The sequence below is a fragment of the Neopelma chrysocephalum genome, unplaced genomic scaffold (genome assembly GCF_003984885.1).
Source record: "Neopelma chrysocephalum unplaced genomic scaffold, ASM398488v2 Primary Assembly neopelma1_252, whole genome shotgun sequence".
Classification (NCBI taxonomy): Eukaryota; Metazoa; Chordata; class Aves; order Passeriformes; family Pipridae; genus Neopelma; species Neopelma chrysocephalum.
The window spans coordinates 337,676-350,867 of record NW_020897914.1 but is presented as its reverse complement, the minus strand read 5'-3'; the positions used below and the strand labels follow the sequence as shown (position 1 = coordinate 350,867).

At 42.6% G+C, this 13,192-nt stretch overlaps 2 protein-coding genes across 10 annotated transcripts in view; one reads left to right on the top strand and one right to left on the bottom strand.

Annotated features, from left to right (window-relative positions):
- Positions 1-383, bottom strand: part of SAP130 (Sin3A associated protein 130) — a 24,903-nt gene extending 24,520 nt beyond the window's left edge. For all 5 annotated transcript variants that reach the window (XM_027703941.1, XM_027703944.1, XM_027703942.1 and 2 more), the window contains exon 1: positions 317-383. The gene's annotated coding sequence lies outside the window, so the exon portion shown is untranslated. The remainder of the gene's footprint in view (positions 1-316) is intronic.
- Positions 384-1,810: 1,427 nt separating this feature from the next.
- The window catches only part of UGGT1 (UDP-glucose glycoprotein glucosyltransferase 1), a 43,196-nt gene continuing 31,814 nt past the window's right edge, over positions 1,811-13,192 (top strand). For 2 of the 5 annotated variants that reach the window (XM_027703708.1, XM_027703707.1), the window contains exons 1-10: positions 1,811-1,937; positions 4,311-4,446; positions 6,245-6,327; positions 6,859-6,989; positions 7,845-7,957; positions 9,126-9,300; positions 10,594-10,690; positions 11,268-11,346; positions 11,549-11,649; positions 12,468-12,567. In XM_027703708.1, the coding sequence (XP_027559509.1) occupies positions 1,826-1,937; positions 4,311-4,446; positions 6,245-6,327; positions 6,859-6,989; positions 7,845-7,957; positions 9,126-9,300; positions 10,594-10,690; positions 11,268-11,346; positions 11,549-11,649; positions 12,468-12,567 (1,127 nt within the window). In that variant the 5' untranslated portion in view covers positions 1,811-1,825. Of the gene's footprint in view, positions 1,938-2,060; positions 2,269-2,312; positions 3,109-3,770; positions 3,907-4,310; positions 4,447-6,244; positions 6,328-6,858; positions 6,990-7,844; positions 7,958-9,125; positions 9,301-10,593; positions 10,691-11,267; positions 11,347-11,548; positions 11,650-12,467; positions 12,568-13,192 lie in introns of those variants that run through there. The other 3 variants (XM_027703709.1, XM_027703711.1, XM_027703710.1) reach the window with 3 other exon arrangements.

Genomic DNA, 13,192 nt, shown 5'->3' with positions numbered 1-13,192 from the left:
CCAATGAGCGCCCGCCGTCCCCGCCCCGCCCCGCCGCCGTGAGGGGCCGCAGGGCCCGGATGTGCCCGGCAACGCGACGGCCCCGCCGCCCCAGCCCGGCCCGGCAGCGCTCTGCCCGGCTGCAGTCCCTTCCCGCCTCCCGCCCCGCGCGGCCTCACTCTGCCCCTCTCCGCTCCGCTCGCCCCGCTCCGCAGCGCTTCCGCCAGCTGCAGGCTCACTCCCCTCCCCAAGGCCGCCGCACACTGAAGCGGCGTCCGCCGCCCCCCCTTGAAGCCCTTCTCCGGAGCTGCCCGCGACAGCCGCAGCGGGGCGGTACCTGTGCCCAGGGCGCTGCCGTGCGCCGGTCGCCCCGCGGCACCGCCGCCGCTGCCGAGCTCCGAAGGCCGCTTCCGCCGCCGCAGCTGCCTGCGCCCGATTGGCCCGGGCCGGCCCCGCCCACCACGAGTTTACGCTCCTCGTTGGCTGCCGCGTCCGCCCCGAGGGTCGCCGGGAAGTGTAGTCCGCGCTCACGTTCTGGCGGGCACAGATCTCGCGAGGCGCGGGAGGGGCGGTGCCGCGCCCGGGCGCGCTATTGGCCGCACGCCGCGAGGTTTCCGAGGAAACGCGGGGTGGGCGGGGCCGGATGCTGACCGCGCCCCCGGCCCCCGCCCCGCTCCCCGCGTCCCGCACCCCGGCCTTGCCGGCTGGACAGGCCCTGGCCCTGTCTGCCGGCGACAGTTTTGCTGCTGAGCTCAGGGCGAAGAGACTTGGTAAATAAACCGATGGCATCAATGAATTCCTGACCCTAACAGCCCTGCTGTGCCTGGCATAGCTGTTTGCTACTCACTGGGGCAAAGGGGAAGAAATAAATAAATAAACCCCAAACCCACAAACCTTGGTAATCACATCACAACCCAGAGACACCAGCAGTGCAGGTTTGGTTACACACAGCTCAGAACACCACTATTTTTCATGACATTGTTCTCATGTCTTGGAGCTCGGAGATGAAGTCAGACAACATCTGTCACTTTCAGAGTTTCAGTGTTTTAAAATGAAACCAGAAGGAAAACCTTTGAAATTACAGGATCACGTGTAAGCTCAGCTATGCAAACTTTTCGTGTTTGTGTTGTGAAGAGCCTTGCAAAGAGCTGCTGAGGAAGCCCTGGCACGGGCGATGGTTTGCTTTGGAAGGATACCACTCTCCAGGATGACCGTCAACCAGCCAGCTGTCCTGTGGCTCAGCTCCTGGGACACTCCCTTACCCTTGCCCAAGTTACTTTGCCTGTTTCGACTCCCGGCTTTATTCTGGATCTACACGTCTTGCCTGAGATCCCAGTTCTGCTGCCCCATCCCTGTGACTCAGAAAGCCCACAGTGACACTACAGAGCGCTCAGAGGACGCGGCAGGGCCAGCTGGGCACAGAGCACACAGAGAACGGCAAGGTGGAGTTGGCTTCTTCGGGCTGCAAGAGGGACAGCTCAGAGGGAGCTCTGATGGAGAGCTGTGAAAAGTACAGAGAAGATAAATGAAGAACAACTGGGTTTTAATCTGCCATATGCTTATTTTAGTTTACACTGTAAATGAACGAGCAAGTGAAAGAAGCAGCTCTTTGTATACACGGTCTCCTTTCAGCAGCGCAGGCTGCCGACTGCTAATGGACGATTTGAAGGCGGAAACACGGGTCCCACCTTTGCCTCCGGCGTTACCTCTTTAAACTGAGATTGCACCGGAGTCCTGGAGAAGGCCCCGTGGTTACCACGGCCGTTACCCAGGGCCGGGGCTGCCCAGCCCGCCCGCGGCAGCGGCTCTCTGAGGGGAAGGCGCGGTGCCGCCGCCGTCCCCCGCGATGGCCCCGGCCCGGCCCCGCCGCCACTGCGGCGCCGCGGCGCCTCTGGCCCGGCCGCGGAAGCGGAAGCGGAAGAGGTGGCAGCCGGGAGGGAGCGGCGGCCGCGGGGCAGGTGCGGTTGCCGGGCGGCCGGCGGGGGCCGTGAGGGAGCGGCGGTGGGGAGGGCCCGGGGCCGCGCCCCTCGGGACGCCGTGCGGGGCTGGGGGCCGGCGGGGCCCCGCGGGACTCAGTCGGTCCGCGGGCGCACGGGTGTAGCGGGACCGGGGAGCGGCGGAGGCCGCGCTCCCGGTTAATTCCCCGCACCATTAAGGACCTGACGATCCGGGTTTAAGGCGTGTTTTGAGCCCTTTTGAGCTGCCGTGCGTCTGTTCAGCGCTGCAGTGAGAGCCCGCTGGGCGCCGACCTCCAGCTGGAACAAGGGGTTTCTACTCGTGGGCTAACCAGTTAATCGCCATGTTTTAGTTTTGGTGTCCATAGCACGGCAACACGAGCACTTCACAGGACGTGCTCACAGAGCGATCCGAGCCGTCAGCGATCGCTGTTACCAGACATCTTTGCCGTGCGCTGATCTTTGCCACTTGCTGACCTGACAGGGCATGGCAGAGAGCGCTGCCTGCGGCTGTGGGGTGATTTGTTTCTTTCCCGCCTGCCCAAGTTCCCAGAAGTATTTTAAACTGAGTAATTGGAAGAAAAATAAAGGAGGAAAAATATTTACAAACTAGATGTGAGAACTCCACTTTGCAGTATTGTAATTCAGGTTGGGATTTGCTTTGTCACCTGACACAGACCACAGCTGGATCTCCTCGTGTCACACGGTTCATTCCCGTGCCTCTTACCTCTTTTTTCATGGTGTATTTTTCTTTGAGATTTTGGTCTTTCCTTTGTTTTATGGCTGTCATTATTCAAGGCTGTTATTAAGTTCTAATGTGCAGGTTTTCAGTTGGCTAAACAGGTGTCAGGTGACACATGTGTACTTTGGTTTCTTTCCTATTTCATACAGAAAAAGGCTTTTATTACAGTCTTTCCCATTCTGGGAAAGAAGGCACTAGAGAGCAGCACAGGAGCTTTAGTTGTGAGAATACAGTTCAGTATATTCATTTGTGTGTTTATGATTTGCAGTGAATAAGAATGACCCGACTCTGGGAGGAACTGCAAACTGTGGTTTTTATGTTGCACTTGGCGGAAGCCGAGGTTTCACTCCACAAATATTGGCTGAACTTCCCCTCTGCACACAGGGAATGATGGCTTTGAGCATTCTGTGATGCCATCTGCCTCCTTCCCAGGTGTGGCATAAAGCAAACGTTGAGTGCAGCTGAGCAAGCTGCTCTTTGGATATCACAGCAGGCATTTCTGGTTTAATCCTGAGAAAAAGAACAGTGGCTGAGTGATTGCTGGAGAATGTAAATTTTAAAAGGAAACAGGATTCAGTTTTTTTGTCTGTGTGTATATACAGGCGGAGCTTAGAGCTACAGATATATAACACTGTTTTTTACATTGAGATCATCATGAAAAAGAAGCATGAGTTAGATCCTGGCAGGTTGGTGGCTGTGATATACCTGGGTTTGGTGTGGGATGTTTTTTCACTTGCAGGGGGAAAATGGAAAATGAGTTATCCAGAAAAATAACCATGAAGAAACAAGACAGTATCTGGGTGCATATCGGGTATGTAGAAAATATAGTCTAGACAGAGAGGGGGAAAAAAACTTGAAGTTTTGGAGACTAATGAAAAACCAACAGGAGAATTCAGGTCTTCTATAAGTGTAAGAGTTGTGGGCAAGGAAATTCCACTCAGCTGTGTTCTGCTGTATAGCTCAGAGAACACAAAGACATGAAAGTACCCATGAAGGACACTAAAGAAATGGCCTTTTTTTTTTTCTTTTTGTCTTATTTCTCACAGTAAGATGTATCATGTGAGTCTGTTTTCATTATTTTGTTCATTTTTCAGCTTCCAAAATTGGTGGTGCTTAGTGCATCCAGGAGATGCTTGTTTCTTCATTCCCCAGAGAAGCAGTCCGCTGTGCCCAGCAGAACCTAAAGGGCTGACTAGGGAACCTCATCCTTGCCTGCTTTATCTGACACTGGTTAGTACTTGGCTGCTGCAAATGCAAGGTGTGACTTTACCTCCCATGAAATGAACGGTGGGTTGGTTTTTCACCCAGTTTAAAGTACCTCCTCCTAAAGTAAGTAGTATGTAGGTGTCCCAGAACTGAAGCAAGTTTATTTGAAAGTATAAACACAGAGGAAGCTGGAATTGATTTAGGTTTAATTGCAGCTCAGGAGTCAGATTGTAAATTCCTTGCCTCTCTTTACGTTTTCACAGTATTTCTGATTTTGGAAGCTCAGGTGAGATGATGTTCATCTCATTGGTGTATTGCATTAAATGGGCCACTGAAGCTTAAAATGTCCTAATATATTTGGATATGTGAGATTCTGTATTTATAAAAAGAGACAATGCAAAACTAACTTTTTTTGTCATCATTTTCAGGCTTCTATAAAATGGGAATACTTATTGCAGTTCTTGGAATCTGCTTCAGCTCTTCACTTGTAAAAGGAGATTCTAAAGCTGTGACAACATCTCTAACTACGAAGTGGTCTTCAACTCCTTTGCTCCTTGAAACAAGGTAAGTGCATTGTGATTTTTTGTTGACAAATCAGATTATGCTTATAGGATAAAATAATGTGTTCTCTTTGTTATGTGGCACTTTGGATTCTGGTTATTACTAACTCATTGTTAGTATTAACAGCTGAACATGATCACTGCTCTGTGTAGGGAGATGGGAGGAGATTTTAAAGCAGACAGTAGTAGTTCTTTTTGCATGATAAATTCTTTCATTATGCATTAGAACAAACATTAATAACCATAAACAATTACACTGTATTATTTTGCTTTATGAAGTTTTACTCAAGGCACTAATTAGAGGGGTTTAGCATGATCTTGTAAGATTCCATAGCAAAAGGTATTTTACTTCAGCATTGATTGTAGGTTTTGATATGTGCTGCTGCTTGTGTATGTTTAGCTCAGTAAAGCTAGAGTTTAACTTTGTTCATGTGAGCTGTGCATTGATTAAAGTCAACTGCTTTGGTAAGAGTTGTGCAAGTCACCCTGGGAAGATTTCTTCTACGGTACTAAAGATTTTTTTTTTTCCCTAAAGGTGCTATGAAAAAAGAAAGCAAAATGCTATCTTTTCACTGCCAGTCTGCTTAGCACTTTTGAAGTCCCCATAATTTCATTTTTTTATATTTTAGTTTGGAGATATCAATGCAAAATAGGACTTTTTTCGGTTTAAGAGTGTGTGTGCCTAATTTTGTGTCACTTAAGGGTGTTGCCAAATATGGAATGCTGTCTGTGTTACTGTAGATTGCTTCACATGACAATAATTGAACATCGCTGGGTTTCCTTCATATGGGCAAGGCTTGGGGTCAGAGGACCAGTGTGTCCTAGGGGAAATTACTTTTCTGTAACCTTCTTTGTTGAAGCTTAAGACTGAAAGTTCCTTAAGCAGTAAAATGAAAAGCACAGGTGTTAATGCCAGCATTTAAATATCCTCACACCGTGAGACATTTGTTGGGGAAAAGCTCCCCCTAAGAGAGTGTGAAACAGTAAGTAAAAAATGAAAATATTATGCCAAAGGCACATTTGCATACAATATCCGTTGAATACAATATCCATTGTATTCAAAGACTTGGGATAGGTAGGATTGTTCGCCTGGGATGAACTGCAGCGTGATGCAGCACTGCAGTGTAAAATCTTTGCTGCTGTTCAATGTACTTAGGCCAGCACTGCAATTTGTTACCCAGGTGTTAAAGCACCACCTGCCACCTTGGGTCAGAACACACAGGTCATTGTGGCAGTGAGTGGGCTCCAAACCTTCTGTTACAGCATCAAGTGTGTAACATGTTTAGACATGATACAGTATTTGTTGTTAGCAACGTTTAGAGAATTAATTTTACTATCTAACATTGTATACCTACCTAATCACGAAGCTGTGACTTCTTCTGCTGATTTACAAAGAAACAAACGAGAAACCCCACCAAAGCTGATAGTTCCAATAATCTACAGTTTGTTACAGCAAAATAATCAAAAGTGAATATTTCTCATAAAAGAGAGCTAGCAAAGAAATGCATTAGGGAGGAGAGGTGTCAGGGTGGGCACTGCTGCCTGTTAGTGGTCTTTGAGAGATCAGTAGGTGCCTTACAGGGTGTTTTCATGTACTGTGTGTTTGTCCTGGTCTGCAACTATTATTTGTTGAGGTGTGTTGTGTTTGTTTTTGGTTTTCCTGCACTGCTTTTTCTAGTAACGCAGTTTTCTGACATAGGTAAGTAAATGGTAGGAACGAACTTTCTTAAAGTTTTACAGTGTATGACATTTGTAACTTGAGAGAAAATTCCTAGATCTAGCTAACTTCTCTTCTTGCTCAGTGAATTTTTGTCAGAAGAAGGTCAAGAAAAATTCTGGAATTTTGTGGAAGCCAGTGAGAATATTAAGACATCTGAACAGTATGGTAAGTTTTCATAGTCTTTTTCTTGATGCTAACTGAGAGTTGAAAAATAAACGTTTTGTGTTAGTCCTCATTTGACTTTTAAAATGCTGATTTCAGTAATATTTTTTGCTGCAATATGCTCAAGGCTTTTGGATATCCCTCTGACAAAAGCTGTAGTGGATGGGTCTGAAACATTTTGCTTGCCAGTTTCTTTTTCAACATGAAGTATAAAATATTGTAAATACCTTTTCTCTGTGTTACTACTTCTCAGCTGAAATTAAATGGGAGCTCTTAACTGTTTCCCTCCTCCCCAGCCTGTGTTTGCATCCTCAGGAATGTATTTAAGTTTGCTCTCATGAGTCTGTATTGAAGTCCACTCTCATCCACCTATAGAACCGGTAGTAATGACAATTGAGGAGGAACAGTCATGTGCGTGTTTAAGATTAATTTCATGGGCTAGTTAGCCCATGTTTGTATAAATCATGAGATGGAAGGTCCCTCTTCGATAAGAATATGGTATAGGAGGATAACTGCTGTACTTTGACTTTGCAGGTAGCGATTCTTCTTCTTACCAGGAAATGCTGAAAGTAGCCTGCCAGACTCTGTCACCTTTGCAGCAGAATTTGCTGAAATTTTCCTTGTCTTTACGCTCTTATTCTGCAACCGTTCAAGCTTTTCAACAGGTTAGTACAGGAAGTGCTCAAATGGTCTGCAGAGCTTTGCCTAAGGCCCAAGAAGGAGTGAGGTGTGGAAGGAGATGTTTGGGAGTAGAAAACCCCTGACCTGACTGACTGCTCCATACACCTGAGCTGCAGAGCAGATGTATATGTGAATTTCATGGGGTGCCGAATTTTTGTCTGGAGTAGATTAACAAATTGGGATTTTGACATGTCTGAATATCTTTGTGCCTGCTTCACTAATAATTGTGTGAAGATTTTTATGAGGAAAATCCCTGTGGCTCCATTGGTACTTGTGATGCTGCTGCTGTTCCTGTTGTTCAATTGTACTTACTTGAAGATAATAATCCATTTAATATATCTCTCTGGTGATTACAACTCATAAATGGAAGTTCATTTTATTCTGTTTTTTTTTTAACTCAGGGTATTATATAGTTCATTGCAAATTGTCTCACATTAGAATGTGCTTTATTTAGGTAATACTGTAAAACATCTTCCTTTTTTATCTGGAGTAATTTTGTCTTTTGATATTCAACAAATACAGAGGTTTGTGATGTGTAATGCAAAAAAAAACTCAACCAAACCCCCTACAATTGCAAGCCTTGCTTTCTGTACCTGGAACTGACACTACAGTTAATAATAACAGACTGGGAAATAAGTTAAGGCTTAGCTCTCAATTTTGCAATTTCACCTTGCATTTAAATTATGTCACAAACATGGAAAAAGTACTAGTTTGGAATATAAGAAATCAAATAATACTGGTTGCTACACAGCTACACTGTTATAATTTCCACTTGTTCTAAGTGAATTTTATTATATTTTCACTTATTCAACCTACATTATTGCAAATATTTTATACAGATAGCAGCAGATGAACCTCCACCAAAGGGCTGTACCCTGTTTTTCGTTGTGCATGGGGAGAAGACGTGTGAATTTGACTCTCTTGGAGACCTTTTACGGGCAGCCTCAGACAGGTATTGGCTTAATTTCCTATCACTGGATTAGCTTTTAAAATTTAGACTCACTACTGTGAAGACATTGTAATAAAGCAATAGTTTCTACTTTCTTCGGTGTTGATTTATCCTGTCCATTGCTTGCAAAGGAGTGGTAGTCTCTTATTTTGTATTAATCCAGATTGCAATGATTGTTTTCTTATCCCTTACTCTTTGATATTCTGCTAGGAGGAATGTGCACAGGAAAAATTGGAAACAAATCCTGCAACAGCTTGAAATTGTTGAAGGACAGTAGGAATTCTCAGGAGAGTGTAAAGCCTTCAGTATGTAGAGAGAATAGAAGGAGCTGCATATTAAAATGAGAGTTATCGTAACAGATTGTTTCATGAATGGCTGGAAGAATGCACAGTATTTTTTTTCTCTGTATAATTTTCCTCAGCATTAACAAAGAAAAGCATTACCACACAATATGTATTTCAAATTCAGATTTCTCTGTGCAAACAGAACTTGATTGTAACTGCTTGTAACAAAAAGAAGCTGTAATACCTCTTCAGAAAATAAAACAAAGTAACAAACCAAAACAAAGCCAAGCCCTTAAATTTCAGTTTGTTTTCATAGTAACCTTGGTAGTTTGGCCTTTTGTAAGCATAAAGAGTTTTTTGTCAATGTGCAAACATATGGCATCTATAGCTCACATGCAATTTTTCCCACTCACTGGGAATATTTTAAATATTTCATTGTATTTTAAACAAAATATCAAGACAGGAGTTAAAAATAGTCTTCTCATTCACTTTCTTGTTTGTATACTAAGCCAAGTTCAAATGAATTTGTGTTCCTGATATTTGTTCTATCAGCTTTTTTAATTTGTTATACAGAATCTTTGAATCATGGGGGGGAAGGGGAGAAAGTTAATTGGAAATTTAAGGGAAGTGGTTCATTTTTAAAATAAGGGTCATATTAGATTCAAAATAGCTCTTAGTTACTTGTTTCATTTTCACATGTTCAGTTTTAACAAAGCATTATCAACATGCAACAGGTGTTGCCAACCTTGATAATATGTGGGAATAGCTTGACACATGTATTCAGTGAGAACAGGAATAGTGATTAAACAGGGAAAAAAAGTCCATCTTGCATTGAGTGAGGAAATACTGTGAATCACACTGTGGCAATCTTCAATGTTTCCTCTTAGGCCAAAGCCATTTTTGTTCAAGGGGGACCACAAGTACCCAGCGTCAAACCCCGAAAGTCCCGTTGTCATCCTTTATGCTGAGATTGGCTCAGAGGAGTTCTACAGACACCACAGGAGGCTTGTTTCAAAGGCTGAGGCAGGAGAAATCACCTATGTCCTCAGACACTACATTGCTGTAAGTGTATCTGTGCATTGTAACTGAGGTATTTGAATTTGAAAGAGTAACTGGCCCGGGTTTTAAAAAAGAAATCTAGCCCAAGTTTGTTCCCTTTAACTTGACTTCATGTGCTGCTGCATTTGTTTTGGAATATTTATTTGGAATGCTCAAAGTTCTATTTTTTATTGCATATAGCTGAGGAATACAGAATAATCTCCTGATTGTTTAAGTAAGAGCATCATTTGATTTCACACATCCAGAATTAAACTTGATTAATTAGGGACTTTAATGTAAAGAAATGTTTCTCTACCTATATTAGATCATAGGAAACAGTCAGATCTGTCATAGTCAGGCCACTTAGTTATTTGATAGGCAAAGCAAGGATTAACAGTAAGATACTACTTTCAAAAGAAAGGCATTACTTCTGTAGCAGTTTTGTTACAGAACCTCTCACCATTCGTCATGCAATTTATCCTGGTTTCCATCTTCCTCCACTAAATTGCTTGTGGCCACTGGACTAGTGCTTAAAACTACATTTCAAAAGCTCTGAGAAACTGATTATTTGACTTGTTTCTTGAATATTACTAAATGTTACCCAAACCTGCAGTGTAGCAGCCAGAGCTTGAATGCAAAAAAAAAAAAAAAAAGCATTGGCTGGTTCCCTTTTAACATTACTTGCACTTTTAATCAAATAAAGTAATACATTGGATACACCACATTCCTTTTATAAAAGGAATTTGTTTATCAGTATATTCAAAATTAAGTGTATTACACATGAGATCTTGGTACTGTTATGTGAGTATTATATACTTCAAAATACTTTAACAAGTGATCATGTTTTTCTCATTAGTCAGACCAAATTATATATCTCTTCTTACTGATAGTTTTATTTCTTGTAATTCTCCGTGATAACTCTTCAGTGAATGTTCATTTTTGAACCTCACAGCTGAAGTTCCTTTCCCCCTTCTATCTGATTTGGTGACAGGAATGTATCCAGCTCTACTTGGCTCACACACTGTATCCTGAAAACATTGTTTCGTGTTCCTCTTTGTGGTTTTTGATGATTTTTGGTTCATAGGAATAATTCATGCTTGCTGAACTTCAAAAACTGTTTGAAATACAATAGGAAATATAATTATTAGAGTATGTTACTACAGAATCACAGAATCACTGTGTTTGTTTCTCATTACCAATTATGTCTGAAATGTGTACCAGCTTGAGATTTCCTAGCTTTGGGAAGTGGCAGCTTTTAATCTGTACATCAAAACAAAGAGTGGTAATATACTGTTTATTAATTGCTTTTCCTTCCAGAATCCCAGCAAAGAAAAAGTCTACCTCTCTGGCTATGGCGTAGAACTGGCTATTAAAAGTACAGAATATAAGGCCAAGGATGATACACAGGTGAAAGGTGAATTACTGTTTCAAGCATTTTAATGTGAACATTTTAATTTTGCAAAGATAATTTTATATTTATTTTGCTCTGAATGACTGTTTGAATTGAATTCTTTCCTTAGCTCCGAAATTACTTTTGGGAGCATGTTCCCAATTGAACATATCTTTGCCTTGGCACTTGTCTTCTGTCTTTGTGAGATGTTGGGCACAATGGAGTCATGGCTCTGGGCTAGATCTTAGTAATAGCACTATTAATGCAACTAATATTTTACCAGAGAGCCAGCCATTCTCTGCTGGTGAATAACAATTTCTCTACCTTAATTTGTCTTAACTTACCCATCCTTAGATCAGAACGTCTTTCCTGTTCTTGGTTTTCTTGGGGAAGACAAAGCTTAGAATTCTGCATGTTATTTTGCTTTTGTTGCTTTTAGAGCACTGATCTGTGCTTTGCAAACTCTCATGCACCTGCCAAAACTACTTTGATAGGGTGATATGTGTGTATATGTGCACACAGACATATAAACCCCCAGATTTTCCTGCTTTTCTGTTTCTGAATAGCCTTGGTGCCAGTGGTGTTCTCTGTGTGTTTATAGGCACAGACGTGAATGCCACAGTCATAGATGAAAATGACCCTATTGATGAAGTGCAAGGATTTCTGTTTGGAAAACTAAGGTAAAACTCAGTTGTAAGTGGTTGATCTTTCTTAAAACACTTGTTGCAGAGGTGCTGATCTTTTGCTTTGTTATTATTTTTTGCATGTCAGAGTTACCCATGTGTGTTTAGCAGCATCTTTCCATATGGTAGTTTCTTTGAATTAGCAGCAGACCTGCTGACAGGAAACCACAGGAGTTGTTTGACCCTTGCACCCTTTTAGGCAGCTGTATCCTGACTTGACAGAAGAGTTGAAGGAGCTCAGAAAACACCTCGTGGAAAGTACCAATGAAATGGCACCTTTGAAAGTGTGGCAGCTACAAGGTAATCTGGATGAAGGCTTTCAGTATTGATCTACAAAAACTCAGTGTAAATATATCTTCTCGTGTTCTGCACAGTCAAGGTTGCTGGTGGTACAGTTGACAAGAGTTTGACTGTAAATTCCTGCAGTGGAAAATAATGGATTTTTTTTAAAGTGCCTTTTTTTGTAGAGTCCTGTTGAAATAGCTTTTAGAAAGATTGTTTCACAGGTCTTGTGACACAAGGATTGCTTTCTATATTGTGAAGTGCAGTGAACCACTTGCTCTGAGACTGGCTGCTTGTATGGTCCACTAAATGCAGGAAAGAAAAGGAATTAAAATTTCTTTCCATGATCACATTCTTGGTGTAGAAAGCTGAAATTTCTCAAGACCAGAGGAAAACTGTCTTTCTAAATCACCTGTGTGCACCTCTGGGCTCTTTCCCCAGAAAAATCTGTAGAGGCCTGTGGAAATGCTTTTCATCCTCTCAAAAAGAGTAATATGAAAGGCTGAACATAACTGGTAGCCAAAGGGAATGTACCTATATCGAATGGAAGGGCAGATTCTCCCACCTCAGCCAAAGAAAAAAGAGTGCTGGTCTGGACTCATTGAAGCAACCTGAAGGCAGCATGCACTGGTTCAGTTTGGAAGGGTTACTTGTTTCAAGGCAACAGAGGTTGAATACTAAGAAGATGATTTTAAAAAAAGGGTATCTACAGGTGCAGTTAGAAAATGAATTTTCTTAGGTAGCATGCAAAAAAGTTGAAAGCTAAAGTTATGATGCCTCTGCATTGCCTTGTTTTCAGTTTTGAGTTCTTGACTTCTACTTTTTTTACTTCTAAGATTTGAGTTTTCAAACTGCTGCTCGCATTTTGACTGCTCCCCCCATGGATGCTCTCATGGTCATGAAAGATCTCAGTCAGAACTTTCCTACAAAGGCCAGGTAACTTTAATTATGAGTTCTAGGAAGTTTTCTCACTCTTTTTTTCTGAGCAGAATCTGAGACAGGCAGCACTGGTTGGGTTAATGTCTGAGTTTCATTTAGCTGGAAGCAAACACTGGAGAATGTTTATGCTGTTCTTCAGCCTACAGTTACAAAGAGGATCTTAAAGTGTTTATTTTGCATGGCAGCTGATGTGGACTAGTGGAGAATTTGCCAGAATTGCCTGAGCTCTTTTGTTGTGAAATGTTTCTGAACCTATTGCATCAAGTCCTCAAGAATTTATCGGCTGTGTTTTCTGTTTGGTGGCCTTAATGTTTATCCATTCACAGGATCCCGCTTTTCTGGGATCCTCTTTGCCAAACAGTCTCATGTCAGAGATGTGCAAATCTGCTGGGTTTTGCACTTTGTCAGTGACTGTCTTTAGTGTATTCAAATCAATATCAAAAAATTCAGTCATAGTCTGGTCTGCCCAACCAGTCTAGAAATATCTCTTGATAAATTCCATGGCCTGGATTGTGAAGTTGATATTATAGGAGCTCCTCATTTTTGCATAGGTGGAGATACACCTGAGATGAGAATAAAAAGAAACTGATTTCTGGTCTTATTTCCCACTAACTGATGTTAA